The sequence below is a fragment of the Pezoporus flaviventris genome, unplaced genomic scaffold (assembly GCF_033815535.1).
Source record: "Pezoporus flaviventris isolate CSIRO_AGI_PZ_B2104156 unplaced genomic scaffold, CSIRO_AGI_Pfla_v1 ptg000086l, whole genome shotgun sequence".
Classification (NCBI taxonomy): Eukaryota; Metazoa; Chordata; class Aves; order Psittaciformes; family Psittacidae; genus Pezoporus; species Pezoporus flaviventris.
In genome coordinates, this window is record NW_026892634.1 from 901,345 (window position 1) to 919,157 (window position 17,813).

Consider the following 17,813-nt stretch of genomic DNA (forward strand, 5'->3'; position numbering starts at 1 on the left):
AGAGATACTAGATGTTTGATAGGTATTTTGAGAGCAGACTATAATCAAGCAAAACAACAAAAAAATCTCTTAAAAAAACCCAAACAAATGTAAGCTTAATCAACTTGGTTTAGTTAGGAACACTTAATTTCTCACCAAAAAGCATTGATTTAATTGACCAGTCTTTCTCACAGAACTCTGAAGCAAACATCTCACTATGTTAACTCCCCTTAAAAATGAGAGATGTCATTATCTACATATTCAGAGATAATACCACACCACTTTTGAATGCTGCTCTTCTGTTAATATATTCTAGGATCTCCTAAATTCTTCTGGTGTCAGCACTAGAATGTTTAATACTGTTCTATCCTAGACCAAAATCACATTAGCACTAGAATGTTTAATAGTGCTCTATCTTAGACCAAAATCACATTGCTTTTGTCAGAGCAAAGACTAATAGTTGATGTTGGCAGAGGACAGTAACACAATAAGAGGGTTCCTTAAAAAAAATTATCTGAAGTACTTGTATTTCAATTAAAGGCTGTTATATCCTATTAAAATACATACTTACCTTTCTTAACTTTTTCACACCAACCATGCTTATTTCTGATTGGTTCATCTTTTTGGAAATCATACTTGATCAAATCAAATGGGAAAAAGAGCTAAGAGGGGGGGAAAAAAAGCGTCGTCAGTTATTCATCTACACAGTGACATCTGGTGGCAGCAGCTATAAGCAAGGAAACTTTTACCCCAGTCTTGCTCATCTAAACACAGAATGTAGTTTCATTTAAAACTGAAAACACTCTGTACGTAAACTTACACCATTTTCTGGAGTTAAGCAACATCAAAGAATTTTATGATGTTGTAACTTTCAAAAATACTTGAAGACATAGAACTGTAATTTTGTTATTTTTTTTAAGAGTAATTTATGGGATCCACCTATCAGTAGAAAAGTGTACACGAATCAGGATAATAGAAGCATACCTGGAATTTAACTGACATTTAATGGTGGTACCTGATATGAAAAGTATTCTTGGGGTATTCTGGCACATAAAACAACTGGCAAAGTAAAGACCTAAATCTCCTTACAAAGGGAAATATGCTTACTGCTGGGCTTTACTCTTGCTTACCTATCCTCAGTTCTTCCCTCAAGCTTTCTCAGGCTGGTGTATGGTGGGAAGTCTTATCACGAACATCAACAGAAGGATATATATTCCCATGCTATCTGACATGGTCATGTAGCTGTGCATGTTCCACAGTTACATCAGGGCTAGTTCTACATTCTTCTGAAATATTGTGAACACTTGAGTGCTGACACTGCTAATCTAACTGACTCCCTGATCATGTTTTACAACTAACCTTCCTCTTGTATATGGATCAGCAAGAATGTGGCTCTGAGGAAGCTGAAGGAGAGGGAAATATACTCTTATCAACACTAGAAATTGCAATACTGTTTTTCTCCAACACAGAGGATGTGAATCTTATTTCACTTCATTTTTCTACTGTGATATAAATCCAGATAAGACCTTTGAAAGACACTGACAGGTATCATATGCCTGATTCTACATGGACCACTCTGTTTGCAGTTACCATCCAGAGGTTTCAGTTGCCCAGTTTGGGATTCTGATTTCCTTTTTAAAAAAGAAGTGTATCAGCAATCTATTTAACAACAAGTCAAACCAAGAGTATACAATTATCTTCTCCTGGAGAAATCCTGGCAATCAGAGAAAACAGTTTTAAAAACATAAATATGCACCTGCGTTCCTCACAATAAAGAAATGTGATATAATTTGAGGATGGTGATAGGAACATGAGTGAAGGTTAGGATGCTAAAACATAAACCTCTTTGCTTTTCTGCAGCTAATTTGGATGAAGAGTTGCCTCACTATTTTATCTTAATTTGAAATGTTGCTGAAGCTATATCACATAATTTTGTTTTCAAGGAAGTCTGAATAAATAGCAACTTGAATCAAATATCAAGCACACAATATCAGCTTCATATGAACAAACTTATTTAACCAAATCTTTTTAATGTGTCTTCCTTTTATCATAAGTCTGAAACAAAAAGATATTCTTAATACTTGACCAAAGGAACATGGTCATAGCATGCAAAATCAATTAATGATTAATTTACTCCCTAAAGCACCATGTAAATGTATCAAACAAAAAACATCATTTATGCAGCTGAAACTTAAAATGAACTAACCTGCGACATTATTGTCTATTACTATGCTACCTGCATGTTATCTAGCAACAGCATCCCACCCCTATATGCCTTTTTTTTTCTTTATTGGAAATATTTGGGGTTAAATATTATTTTCAAAATAACTCTGAAATTCCTAAAGTTTCCACTTACAGTGAATGCTTACAGAACCTTCATCAGACGACAAAGATCACAAGCTATCACTTTGCATTTAATCATTTTAGAGACAAATATTGTTGAATTCTGTGGGAGAACATCTGTTTCCAAAACAAAGTGTTACATGTAACAATTCTAAGCATCTTAAAAAAGTGAAATGCAAGGAAAAAAAATAATTCTGGAGTATACTTTCATCATATCTTACAAAAGCTTTTAAAATATATTTATAATACATTCTTATGCTTTAAAGAATAGAAGTATATGTCCTCTGTACAGTTGTTTTGTTTGCCAAAGTAAACAAAACCAAGAAAAATACTTTTAAAAGTCATGCTTGATACTAACTGAATCATCACATACTATAATAAAATACCCTAGAATACAGTTGAAGTACCTTAGATTATTTTAGTTCAAAACCAGTCAAAGGAGCAGAAACAACACTCATTTTCCTTGGCCAATGAACTTAAGAGTTTCCATTGCTTGGATTAGGACATTCCAATGTTTCTCCTGTGAATCCAGTTTTCCAGGGTCGTAAATCTAACTTATTTACCTTTAAACCAAAAAGTATCTCTTACGCCACTTAAATTCTATGACTACATGAAAAAAGTGTGTAACATTAATTCTGCATTGCTGTGTAAAAGACAAAATATATATGTTGAAATAATTTATGATCTGTTATAAGATTTAAACATTTCTCAGCTTAAAGCTGGTTTTGAGTTATGAGTAAGAGAGATTTAGACTCTTGTAATAGTTGGGATACTTATACTTAAAATAATGAAAAAATACATTTATAAATACAGACTGGAATTTTTTTTACATGCTGTTTTTTCAGGTGTACTTGCCATGGGTTATTTTTAGCCCTTCTTACAAGCTTCACTGTATCGCACTAGTCCCACTCTCCCATGGCATGTTCTCTGCCATCACTCAGAATTTATTTTAGGGTCAGAAAGAGATTTATATATATATTTGATAGACATGACTGAGAGTCTTACAGATTTTTTGCCATATCACATTTGTATAAATACACATAATGTATGTCTTATATAATAAAATTTTAATAAAATCAATCAGTAACTATATACATATGTACACCAGATGTAAATACAGTAATATATTACTATGTGAATCTATCATTATTTTCTGTGTAAAGCCAGCTAAAAAGCTATTCAGAAGCTTTTACTTTTCCATTCATTGACTCTGTATGAACATCCTTATTGAAGGATTTATTCATATAGCACAGTGATGCTTCCAAGCACATGAACCAATGCCTCTTACATGAAGAGTATAGTGTAAAAATACACAAATGCAAGCAAGAGCACTCCTTTGAGTTAACATCTCACACACAGTGGCTTCTTGGATGTCTGGCAACTGTTGTAACTTTCATCTCTTTCTTCCCATTACCTTGTATCTTCCAATATATGAAAGTAAATGTGTTCTGTAGAACCTTAATATTTCTCACAAGTATTTGTCCCCAGCCCTTGGTAGTTACTGACAGAAAAGTTACTTTGCTCATTCTAAGAGCTTAATTTCTCATTTAAAGCTGTAACTTTTGGCTGCATTTCACCTTTAGAAACTGCCATTGGCATCACATAGAGCAGAAATGCCTTCCTTTTCTTTTTACCCGGCTAAAAATACTATGCTTTAAACCTACCTACTATTATTCCCATTATACTCTTGGTAAATGTCTATATGGGGTTTTATACTGCATTTACTTCATTTCAACTGTGCAATTATGCCAACAGAAAGAGAGTAAGTTACTTCCTTCTCCTTCTGCGTATCATATATATGAACATAGAGGCCTCTTCTCTTTCTCAATTCTCTCTCTATTCCCAGTTTAAGAAATAGGTGTTAGGTAAATCCCTAACATAGAGAATATGTCTCCCAAACATAAAGAATACATCTAAGGGTATCCTCATATTATCCCATGTGTTAAGAGAATAATGCTTCAGAAGTTGTTGGAGCATTTGTTTGAAGAAGCAAAAACAACAACCAACCAACCAACCAACCACCCAACCAAAAACAAAAAAAAACCCACAAAACCCACAAACAAAAAAACCACAGGCACTGGATGGCTGTGGATTGTCTCTGCCATTCTCTGTTTTCCAGCAGAAGAAAGTCTCGCTTTCCAATTTCAGATCATTTATGATTCAGCAAATTAGAAATAAAGGTGCTCTCCTTTACATATTGCTAGAAGTCCAGCAGATGTCTTTCAGATTGAAGTAAAACAAGCACAGGAACTACCCCTGACAATGCATTAATAATCTTCAACCTTTAAAATGTTTTTAAATAACCCACAACAAATGCCTGTAGTAAGAATAAAGTAGTCTGAAACTTCCTTGATTTAGAAGAGATTTGGGGCAGTTGTATTCCCCCATAAAATGGGTCATATAATCCACTCACTGACCTGGCTAAACATATTATGTTCATGTAATCAAGGCAAAGTAGTTTGTCTCTGCATCGAACCTGGTTTTCCATGACAACCTTCATTCTCTTCCTTCTCAAACTCTACAGTCATACAATGCCAAATATATATACCCTGGGGGAAAGGCTGGGATCCAACACAACTCAGGTCCCTCGGAGAATGGCAGTAGCTAAATACTGAACCTGCTCACAAATAACTTGCCTTGGGCACTCTCCTTGTAAGAGAAATTATGGAAATAACCAAAGTCTTACTAGGGAAAAGAAACTGTAGAAAAAGGCATAATAAAACTGATTTCAAATGAAGCCAAATGCAATGAATGTTTTTTTCTAGTTCTTTCCATATTATGGCTTTTCCATATTCACACTGAGTAAACAAGGGGATGACCCATAACTATCTTAGCAGACTATACTGATGTTTCCATAGATTATAACAGTTCCAACTTGGAATAGTATAGATAATATAGAAAAGATGTCTAGTGAGATCAAGTATTCAGTTACAACTACATTTATTTTTAACTGCAGTTTGCATGAGCTATTTTTACTCCTAATCTGCAGTGACTGACTCAAATCATAAGCCCCACCATTAAAGAGGAAAAAGTAACATGTTGCATGTGCAAAAAGACACCCTTCCTTTTGGAAACACAAACAACATATGCTATTGACATATGAAGCGCCCCTATTAATACATGCAAAACCCCAACATTACTTGATTAAAAATAGAGATACTTAAATCAATAAATAGGTAATTTGAAGTCTAAACCTTTATCTGCTGTAACCTTTACATGATATTTCCAAAAGGTTAATGAATTATGTCATAACACAATCAAAAGTTCTGAAATATTGAAAAAGTTTTACTCAGGTTTGGAACAAAGGTAACATTTGATGACATTTAATTAAGAAAAAAAAGAAGTTTTAAAATAATTAAAGCATGGTTATAAAAGTCTGAAACAAAAATCAACATCCGTTCTAAGGTTCCTGATTCACCTACGACTATGTAAATTCCAGATTCCTCATTTTCTGTAGTGGATCTCTAGCATTCTAGACATCAGCACTTGATGTCCACTGTGCATACTACAGAGTGTAAGTCATGTAGACCAGAGAATAAGCAGAGTCAGTCTGCTTAAATTCCTGAGCTCTCAACAGTTTCTGAAAAACACACTAGCTTTTTCAGTGTTTTCCTGAGTGTTTCCAAGTTCCTCCCTCCAGTCTAGCTTCCTGTCCCAGAAGTGAAGAATTCCTCTGGCCCTGAGTTGCAAACTAGTCTGCAGTCATTATAATGGGATGATGCTTAATTGAAGTTGTGGACCCTGGAACATATGCTACCTAGAAAACGATTTGCATGTCATAAGAAGATACATCTGAGTATTTTTACACCATTCTCTGAAAAAAAGTTTTGTCAGGACGTTTTACTATTAGTTCTCAGGACCACAGATGCCACTTAAGCCAGCAGGATTTGTATATGTAGACAGGTACCTCAGTATAGATAGATGTATATATATATCATTTAATTCGCGAATTCTAGGCAATGCATTTAGTCCTATTTATTTCAACACAAGTAAAAATTGGTGTAAATAACAACATAATGTTGAATACTGAGTTTCCTTGCTAGAAAACCTTTCTAAATCTTGCATATTATTAGCTAAGGCTTGGGATACATGTTACTTGCTGAATTCTTAAACCATTTAAGAGATGGTATTAATAGCACCCAAAGGGAAAAATCTATCTATGAATTTCAAGCTGAAATAAGTTCTTCAGTTACCCAGAAGGATGAAGGAAAAGCCACAGTATGTGACATAAAGACTATGTATTCCTTTTCTCCAAGACATGTAACTCCCATTGTCAAAGCTGATGAAAAACGCATCAGAGGCTATTGAATAAGTAGTGAAAGAAATCCGTGCTTTTTCTAGTTTTAATAACCTAGAACAAACCAAATAAATATAGCAGATTTGGTAGATAAATAGGGTTAGATTTTTAAATTAATATCCTTGGCAAGTATTGTCTGTCACAATTACTCAACAATGATTATATTTGTATTATGTTACCTTTGGAATTTCTGAAAAATGATATAGACTAGATGTTGTTTGAGTTGATGTTTAATTGCACTTGCATATAAAATATCTCATTGTGTCTGTCTGTCTGTTATTTTAACTATTAATTCCCATGCCAAATATTTACATAGTAATATTCATAATAAATACGTTTTTTGAAAACTACTCTAAATATGATCCGTAGAACACTAACTCAGGAGGAATACTTATATGTTTATTTTGCAGCTAATGAGTTCTTACATATTAAAACAAATCCAACTTCCTCTTTTATCCTTTAATACAGAGATTTGAAATGATACTTGGAACCTACTAAAGATAGTCAGAAGAGCAAGGCTTTTTGCCTCTTGAAAGTTAAGAAAAAACTGTTACTGCTGAAAGTGTAACTGGGTTGGGTGCTAAGTACTAATCTGCAGTACTTTGGCAACCAAGATTTTACAGAGGGTAATTAAGTCAGAAAATTTACTTTGGACTTATTACTGCAACTCCATTTGGCTGCACAGACCAAGTCCTGTGGTCAAACTGAGAAATATTTTACCTTTATCAAAGTAAAATGTAAATCAATAGTCACCTTATAAAAGAAATTGGTGCGTCCAACAGATCCAATTTTTTCTGTGTGATTCATGAAACAAATATTTCCTTCAGTAGCACCATAAAACTCACAAATCTTAACAGAACCAAATCTGTTTTTAAAATCCCTCCATACATCATTTCTTACTCCATTTCCAACTGCTAATCGAACTTTGTGATTTTTTTCTCCTTCCTTCTGTTAAAAAGAAAAAAAAAGAAAACATAATTTAAAATACAATATACTGGTAAATTCATTTGATCGTTGCATGTACCTTCTTTAAATACACCAAGTATAAACAACAACAAAAACCAATCAAAAAGGAAGGCTGCCATAGCTCACCAACAGCTACAATGTAGCAAACTGTAACAAACCCCCTATTATCTTGTTGACCAAGCAAATAATTTCTTGAATAATGGCTACATTAATTTATATAAATGCTTCCATGTTTTTAAAGTTGCTTTGTCTCATTCTGTTTCCACTCAGAGGAATCAGAAAACTGGGAAGAACAGAGACGTTATTTCTGTCAAGGGACTGAAGTCAGCAGAGATTTATGATTACTTTCTTGTGTGTTCAGATTTCACACACTTGTAATATCTGTTCCTTCCCACACACTGTATATGAGTCATCTTCTGTATTTCTTTCAATATTAAGACTTGCAAGGCTTTGTTCTGTGTAACTTGGAATACGTTATTTCTTGGTGATCTTGAGTTACTGTTGTAAACTTCCATGTTTTATTACAAGAAACACAATTGTACATGTTCATCCAGTTCAATGAGGCTCTCTAATTTTATGAATGCGTTCCCAAACCTTGAGATTGCATGGAGCACCTTTAAAATACAATCAGATTTCAGCTGAAGTATCAGAAGGCAAAAAAATCTAAATTGTTGGTTTGGTTTGATTTTAATTTCACACGTTTGAAAATTAGGCTCCCTTTTTAATCATTGCAAGAAGTGGAAATACAGAATGCCCTATAAGTGAGACAGTGCAAAATAAATAAAGGTATGTTACCATATACCTTTAGAACTGCATAGCACTCTGGTACCGCAACACTGTCAGTATATACTTCTATTATGTACACTTACACATATGTATGCAAACACCTGTCTATATATAGGTGCACATACATGCACATATTCACACTGTTTATATATTTATATGTGTGTGTATATATAAGTCCACATACATCTAATACAGAAAGCAAATAGTCCCTATTTTCTGTTCTTCTAGTCTAGTTTCCTTTTCCCTTTCCAACTCTAGTCCAGTATGAAATAGGTATGTCTCTGTAATGAAAATCCATTTTAGCAGCTTTAATGTCACAGAATACCACAGCAAACTAGTTCTGTGAAGAGATCTGGTCAGCTGGCTGAAACAGGAATCTTTAAATATTTGGAATATTAAAACCAGTGAAGTTTCTACTGATTACATAAACAAGAGTGTTCCCCAGAGGCTTACATCTTGGCCAAATTCAGTTTCATGAGGACAACGAATTTTCACTCCTGTAACAAAAACCGCAAACATAGTGAAATTTTAAGTTCCTTCTCTAAATCACAAAGACTGACCTCTTTGAAACCACTGACTCATAGAAAGATAAAAAGTCCTCTACTGAGCTTTGGAGCCTTTCTGTTGGAAATTAAGTCTTCTTGCTGGAATGACTCAGCAAGGAACTCACCTACTTTGCTAGATGAACATAGCTCTTGGCAGATCACAATCTGAGGCATTATCCTATTTTACCTCATAACTACCTCACAGGCCTTCCTTCATCACTAACCATTCTGTTTCTACAACCCAATTCTTCCTTTTTCCCTTCTCCTCTCCTACCTTAGTTCAGATGCAAAAGTAACTTCTAACCACATAAACACACATTTCACTGCTTTCATGTTAAATCATTATTAGCAGGTGCTTCATTACAGTGTACAATGAAACTGACCAGGGACATAGCCTTGAATAAAGTGGCTGAAAATTGCCCATAGATGTTATTTTTGGAGAAGTTTGATTTTTTAGCTTTCAACTTCAGATGCAATATCACAATGCAACAGTGTAGATTTGCATATATCTGAAATAATAAGGTCACATTCAAAAATAATGTACTTTCAATAATCAAAAGGTATTCCTTTTTTGTAAGAGTGCTACTTTGAACTTTATTAGGAAACCTTTTAACTCTTTTTCTTGTTTTTTTTCATTCTTCCACACAAAAAAATTGTCCACCATCTTTAGAATATTCCAGTCAGCTCAACTTAAAAATTTTCCAAAGATGGTTATTTTTCTTACAGTTTCATTACTAAACTGAAATTAACCTGTCAGTAACTGAACCGCAGTTACCCTTGCTGATGCCACTGAATTATTTAAATGTACTGCCTCTTCTAAGAGAGGAAAAACAGCACAAGAGATTCTTTCACAGAAATCCTTTGTTCCACATTGAACAGAAGAGACAGACACATGCATATATATATACACATGTACTAATTAAGTGGTCCATTCATCAGGCTAGGAACATTCAAATTCTCTAGAGACCAATTTAATAAGCAGGTAAGTTTGCTTCAATTATTTAGACTTTAAGAAAAATAAAAACATTGATAGCTGCTTGTTGCAAAGCCACTGTCTAGGATGGACTAGGAAGAAGTGGCCTAAATGGATTTTAAATTATTTTTTCCAAAAGAGCAATTACAGCCTCATTTATACCTTCAATTCCTCATGTTATTTTGGATGGTTTATATTACTACAGCACCAAGTTGTTTCTGTAGTGGAAAATACACAGAATAAACTTGACAGGTTAGCATTCTATTATGCTTGCAATGTTAACACCTATCCACAATACAGTACATGACTATCTCACTGACATATTGAGAGAAGTGTTCTCTTAATACATTCAGCCCTATTGCAAAAATACAAAAAAGGTGTATGATATGATCAAGAACTAATTAGAGCAAATTTTCCTAAAAAAAAGATCAGTAATTTACTTCTTCACAAAGAAGGCAAAATTTCTTTTATGCTGCATTACTGCAACTTCTGTATTTGTGATTTAGTCAGCTCCATCACAGTTGTATGATTGTTGATCTAAGACTCCCTGTAGAGTACTGCAGGGCTTTCTGAGGAAAAGGCACTAAAATTGTCATGCATTTAGCAGTCTTCCAACTGCAAGAACGGAAAGTACATGTAATTTAATTTCCTAGCAGGTTTAATAGGTATGAAGAGAATGATTATAATGACAGAAACTTTAAACAGTGATGTCACATTAGTTTCACATGTGAGTAAATTTATATAGCTATGGTTTACATATTTTTACTTAATCTGTAGAACTCATACATGACATGAATTCCTTTTAGCTTTTCATGCAACTAACTTTTAATGGAAAGTGAATCAGTGAATAAAATTAGGCCATTTTAATATATTTTTCATTAACAGGTCTACATGTTCATCATATGTATTATCATCCAGATCACTGCCAACTCTAAGCATGTTAGTATCCATGGCCATTGTGGCCGAAAACTTATGCAATAAATAAGAGAAGGGAAAGAAAAGGGATGATAGTTTCAACATAGACACCTGGTTGAGTGATGCACATTTAGAGTACCCTAATACATGAGATGAAAAATAAATGAAATATGCAGGAACATATGCTTTAAACAAGCTATGGCACTAAACAGTCATACTTTGAATTTCTGCCATATTCAGATGCCTCATCAAATAGCTTCTCTGTGGTATAGCAGACAGAATTACAGGAGCAGGAGGAATTCCAAGAAATCACCTTGTACATATCTCTCATCATAAGCTCTGCTCTATCCATGCCATTCTCAACTCCTGAACAAGCTGTGTCACGTCAGTAAGCTATCCCAGCAAGAGCTGGTATGCAGTGACTGGCTACATGCACATTCTATGCCTGCTGTAACAGCATAGTACCTAACACTTTCTTCACTAAAAGCTGTATTTCCTCACAATATCTCACTTATGAAGGACTCAGTGCCTTGCCCTGATCAACTACCACAAATAAGTTCAAACAATGCCTGTCCTCTGAGAAGTTGTTTATGCTTTGTGTTTCTGAATGTGATTGATAGTTCTGTACAGAAAATTAGGGAAACAGATTTTAGAATAACAAAACATTAGAACGTATTTCCAAGGTTTTTTAAAAATGACTGTTGATTTTCCCACACTATTTTCTTCTCTTACAGATGATTCTGAAATAAATTGTTATCCATTTATAAAAATATAGTTGAAATTTTTTTTCAATGCCTTTCTGAAGTATTACTAAGCAAGACCTGTTATTACCTTACACTTGGACTTTTCTTCAGTTTATTCTGCTTAGATCTTTGAACCCTGTACCAAATATCTGCATAAATCATAAATCAGTTCTGACAGACTACTTCTCCATTTTGAATGCTTGCTTCATTTGTACAGTAATTAATTGACAAGTCAGGATCTGCCTTATTACACTAAATACCACAAACCTGGATTTTTCCATATGCCAGACTTTTCTTCTTAAGTGTTCTTTGTAAACTATGTGGACTACCTGCATGATTAAGTTGTTGATAAAAGACATGCCTTTCAAAGTGCCATCAACAGTATATTAAATGGTGAAGGAAGGATTCATGACTGCAGCTAGTTAAAATGCACTTCCTTTTTAAATTGCTTCAATTTTAAATTGCTTCATTTTTAAATTGCTTCAAATTTGAGTTGCTTCAAAGGAATAGAAGAAAACAGGTTCATTGTCCTACTCCTACCACTTCTGCAGCAGGAAAAGCCACATAGAGAGAAGCAAATGCAACTTCAAGCAAAGGTAGCATGAAATGTTTCCTGTGTTTTAGCCTTGATGAAACTATAATTAATGTCAGGGCATAAGAAATGCAAACACCTGTTAAATATAAAATATGATGGACACCACACAGGATTTACATTCATCTATTGACACATTAGCCCTGAAAAAAGGGTCATTGGGTAGTTAGTAGGGAGACTATAAGAGAGATACCCTACTGCAATTACGATGACACATGTAATAAATTCTTCAAGACGCATGCTTACAAGGACTTTCCAGTAATGTTTAACTACAAATTACAACTAGATTTTTTGAGCAAAATACATACCCAAATTTAAAAATACAGGTAAAAGAAAACAGGAAGGGTGCTGTAGAGATGCACTGTAAGAAAGGAACAGGAATTCTAGGAAGAGAACATAGCCTTCCAGTTCAGGAACTGGATGGTTGCTGTTTGGTATATCTCACTCTCACTACTCTTTTATTAATCAATCTCCTGATAAACTAATAGGATTAGATCCTAACACGAGTTTTCTACCTTTAGCTCTTCTAATAGGAAATGTTTTCTTTAGCTGAATTTCTATTTCCTTGGAAAGTATCTGCCAACAAAAAAGTCACTTTTTTCTGTATTTTACCCAGTAATTTTGGCGGGTGTCCTAGAAGACCACAAGGCAAAATAAAAAACTTTCCAAAGATCAATTAATAAAATTAAAGCATGCACATCTTATTTCTTGTGCTCCACATTGCACACAGTATTCTGTGAGCAATAGGAAGCTTCCCTTTGTGGAAGTATGACTGTGGTTTCAAAGTTTTACTCTCAGGACATTTTCTGCATGACGGCACTGCCTTAACCCAAAAGATGAATATGTAAGAAAAGAAGATGGAAGGAAATTGTTTAAGATATGTGACCTCTTAAAGAGTCAGAAAAGTCTTGACCCACCATGCTAACAATGACGTCATAATTAGCCTTCAGTGCTGTTTTGGGTATGGAAAACCAATGCTTCCTAAGGCCTAAGGGAATCTACGAATATTGCAGTAAACTTTTCCAGGAAGAAAACCTGAAAAACCATTATTAGTGGGAAGAATGAGAAAGCAGACACAGAATCATCATATGGATGGAGTCTAAGAGAGGTATGTCAGTACATTAAAATATCAGAAGGTGATAGAATGGATGGGATTATAATCTGGTTTCAAACCCACCTGTTATAAATAATACTGTTGTTGTAGCCATGGAATTTCAAAACACAAAGTTTATTGGATACACAGTTTTTTTTTCCTCCTGATACCCTCAGTAAATAAAATTGTAGTGACATACAGAGATTTTTCAGAAGCTTCAAATGGAAGGTATAGGGGTGGTTGTCTATAACTGTGACACATAACTTTTTTAAGGGTGTTTAATTTTTATGCTGAAAACCTGCAAGGCACTCGAAAAATTTCTGCTCCACATTTTACTGATAAGAGAAAGACCTATTTCCAGTCCTGAACTTAAATTGAGCTAAATTTAATGGGGAATAAAATGTAATGTGAAGTAAAACCTGCACTGTAGGGAAGTGCCTGCTGATTCATTTTTCCTTCCTTACCTATCAAATTCCCTCCCTTTGAACCAACCTGTTTCTGGGTGCAAGACAGTGCTATCCTACATTTGTAAATCCCATTCTTAGATCCCTTACCACAACACTTGAGTCAACAGCAGGGAAATAAATGTTTATTCTGTTTGCTTATCGCAGCAGTACTGACTTACTTGTTTTCTCCCTCTAAATTACTATTGTTCTTATAAAGATGAGTTTTAACACAATAAATCCCTAAGCATCTTTTCTAAAGTCACTTCAGAGAGCTTAATCCCATGGCCAAACTGGACCTAGTGAAGAGACTGTCTTGCTTCAGCTTAACAAAATAAAGCTTGAAAGCTGATATCCATGGTCTGACACACTTGCGGTAACCCAAAGGAGACATTGACGCCAAAGGATGAGACAAGGGGGCGCAAAATCACAAAATGGAATATAGAAACCTTTAGAATTAGATTTAAGTAATGTTAAGTTTGATGGCTTTGTAACAGTAGCAATGGAAAATTACTGAGGTGCACGATACATAGAGAAAAAAAAAAAAGAGTACAGCTAGAGAACATACTGAGAATTCTCACAAGATAAATCGTTAGAGTTGTGACATAGTTTAAGAAAAACAGTCTAGAAGAACAGGACACAGGGATAAGGAGTAGCTGGGAACCGCAAGTGTCCAGGATGGGCTACAGTTAAACTAACTGATAAGTAGGAGGATAGGAGGATTATTATGTCTCTGGTGCTAACGAACCAATTAAACCGGTATGAGCATCTACTGCGCATGCTTCAAAGGCTGCCAGAAGTGATGAAGATTGTTGGAGGAAGTAAACGACCCTCAGAGACCACCACCACAATGCTGTATGCATGCGGGGAACTTTCTGGAAAATGATGTAATCCATACATAGCCTCATGAATATGTATGTATGCCCAGTGGCTACAAAAGGACGGCTTGTGTGGCAATGGGGAGACACATGTTAGGAGGAGCTATCCCCCGTGTCTCCCGGCGCCGCAATAAAGAATACCTGCTTGTCAGCTTGAAAACTTTGCTGGCAAGTTTGTTCCTGGAGTTTTCTCCGAATCAAGGATAACATTGTTTCAACACCACGTGGGCATAAAACAGGACAGATATTAAAAGAAAATTTCTAAGCAATGACATAATTAATCATGAAACAGATTTTGAATGCAAGTAGAAATAAACTCTGGTTTTATACAGCACTTACCAAGTTGATGTAAGATATCATACATCATGCAATTAATGTCATAACATATGACAGCTTATGAGAGAAGAAGATAGGACATAATGATTAAGAAAACTGACTCTAGCCTTTGTTTGTAAATCACTTCAGGATTCAATTGTCCTTTACAGAAAAAAAAGGAAAAAGAAGCTGCATTACCATTCATATATTTCTAAAAGCTCCAGGATGCAATGCTTTAAATAGATTACTGCTTCAAATCTGAAATAAATCTGCAAGTGCATTAGAAAGATTTTTATACACTTTAAAATTTTAAATATGTGGCAACCTTCTATGGGAAGTATATCCACAGATTAGTAGAGAATTATTTCCAAGACCTTTCTTTAGACAGCATTTAGGGAGCTCTGCTATGCTCTGACAGACCGGTCAGTCTCACCTCTGTGCCTGGCAAAATCTTGGAGCAGATTCTCCTGGAAGGCATGCTAAGGCACATGAAAATCAACAAGGTGCTTGGTGACAGCCAGCACGGCTTCACTAAGGGGAAATCCTGCCTGGCCAATTTGGTGACCTTCTATGATGGGGCTAAGAAACTGATGGACAGGGGTAGAGCAGTTGAGGTTATCTACCTGGACTTGTGTAAAGCGTTTGACACTGTCCCACATGACATCCAATTGTCTCTAAATTGGAGAGATCTCAATTTGATGGATGGACCACTCGGTCGATAAAGAACTGACTGGATGGCCACACAAAAAGAGTTGTGGTCAATGGCTCAATGTCCAGCTGGAGACCAGTAACGAGTGGTGTCCCTCAGGGATCCGTGTTGGGACTGGAGCACCTCCCGTATGAAGACAGGCTGAGAAAGTTGGGGCTGTTCAGGCTGGAGAGGAGAAGGCTGCGTGGAGACCTCATAGCAGCTTTCCAGTATCTGAAGGGGGCCTACATGGGGAGGGTCTCTTCATTATGGACTGTAGTGATAGGACAAGGGATAATGGGTTAAAACTGAAACAGGGGAAGTTTAGATTGGATATAAGGAGGAAATTCTTTCCTGTTAGGGTGGTGAGGCACTGGAATGGGTTGACCAGGGAGGTTGTGAATGCTCCATCCCTGGCAGTGTTCAAGACCAGGTTGGATGAGGCCTTGGGTGATATGGTTTAGTGTGAGGTGTCCCTGCCCGTGGCAGGGGGGTTGGAACTTGATGATCTTAAGGTCCTTTCCAACCCTAGCTATTCTATGATTCTATGATTCTATGCTGTACCTTTGAAATTTCATAGATCACTGTTAAGAGACTTTGAGCAATGTCAGCCAACAAGATCAGGTTATTAATCTGCTGAATATTCTCTTTCACTAGACTGGTTATATTCTCAGTGCAGAATCCATTTCATAGCTACTGATGGCTACTAGCTATCAATGCTGGTTCTTTTATTTTCAAAAGACTTATATGATCAAAAGACTGCAAAAAAAAGAGTTTGAAAGGCATGAGAATTACTCTCTTACTTAGGAGCCTAGCAAAATTTATGAACATCATATAATGCTAGTTCTTTGTGCTCAAACATGAGGAAAAAAAACAACTTCGTTTACTAAGAAATGTTCTTTCCAGACAATAGATCACTAAGTCAAGCTGGATGCAGAAGAGGTTTCTGATGCATTCTACTGCAAAAATGTCTTTACTTTTGAAGACATTTAGAAGACACAAGAGCTGCTGTGTTGCAGCATGATTCTAAGAGCAGGACCATAGAGTTCTGGAGGACTGTGCAAGCAAGGCAGGGGGTGGCCCCCACAGGTAGCCAGAGACCAGACCTGGGAGGGGAATGTGGAGGAAGCTGTGGGGGGCTAACCAATACTGTTGTGCCAAGGAGTGGCTGAATACCACTCCTATATATGTGTGAACTGCGTCACAAATAAAGTAGAAGTTGCTTATCACCCATATTGGGTTGGCTTGTCTGCTTCTCCTCGCCGCTTACAAATGGCGCCCGAACAGGGACGCAGACTACAGGGCCCTGGTCGCTGGGGACCCAGATTACAGGGCCCCGGTCGACGGGGACCCGGATACAGGGCCCCTACTAGCGGGGACCCGGAATACAGGGCCCCAACTAGCGGGGACCCGGGACACAGGGCCCCGACTAGCGGGGACCCGGGATACAGGGCCCCGACTAGCGGGGACCCGGATATAGGGCCCTGGTCGACAAGGACCCAGATACAGGGCCCCGGTCGACGGGGACCCGGATACAGGGCCCCGGCTAACGGGGACCCGGATACAAGGCCCCGGCTAACGGGGACCCGGAATGGCGAGTGAGCGGCGCTGGCGGCAGCGGCCAGGAAGCGCAGGCAATGCTGCTGCGGTGGCGTGATGGACCCGGGTGCTTGGACTAACCGAAAGGAGTCCGCCGCTGGGGCGAACCAGACACTGCTGCGTCGGGAGGCCGATCCGGAGACCAAGGTTACAGGACGACCCAGAAGAAGACGATCCGGAAAAGGCTGGCCATAAAAATGGACCAAGAGGTAGCCCTGGACTTATTACAGTGCTTTTTATAAAAGCGGGGAACTGAGCCCTGGACTTTTTACAGTGCTTTTTATAAAAGCGGGGAATTGAGCCTGAGACTCTAAAGCAGCTAGCAGGTCTCGTGGCTGTAGGGAAGGCTAAGGGATTTTTTGCAGATCCTAATACAAGATTTGAGGAGAGTGAGTGGTGAAAGTTTGGTGATGAACTATTTGACTCAGTGCTTAATGATTATAAAAAGGCAAAGAAACTCGGTAAACCACGGAGGGAAGTAATGAACTGTATAAAAAGATACAAGGCAGAAAACTGCCGCGGTAGCAATGAAGAAACTAGGAACAGACGTCCCCGGTCGGTTGAAACCGGGGGAAGATTACAACTCGTTCCCCCCAGCTCGCGGGAGCACAGGGTTTCCCACCCCCCCCTTCCTTTTCTCCCCCTCCATCAGAAGGTG

The 17,813-nt window shown here is 36.9% G+C and overlaps 1 protein-coding gene across 4 annotated transcripts in view; it reads right to left on the reverse strand.

Annotated features, from left to right (window-relative positions):
- The window catches only part of SLC27A6 (solute carrier family 27 member 6), a 44,123-nt gene that overhangs the window by 8,359 nt on the left and 17,951 nt on the right, over positions 1-17,813 (reverse strand). For 2 of the 4 annotated variants that reach the window (XM_061475662.1, XM_061475660.1), the window contains 2 exons: positions 7,373-7,567; positions 551-641 (listed from right to left, as the gene is read on the reverse strand). In XM_061475662.1, the coding sequence (XP_061331646.1) occupies positions 551-641; positions 7,373-7,567 (286 nt within the window). The remainder of the gene's footprint in view (positions 1-550; positions 642-7,372; positions 7,568-17,813) is intronic. The other 2 variants (XM_061475661.1, XM_061475663.1) reach the window with 2 other exon arrangements.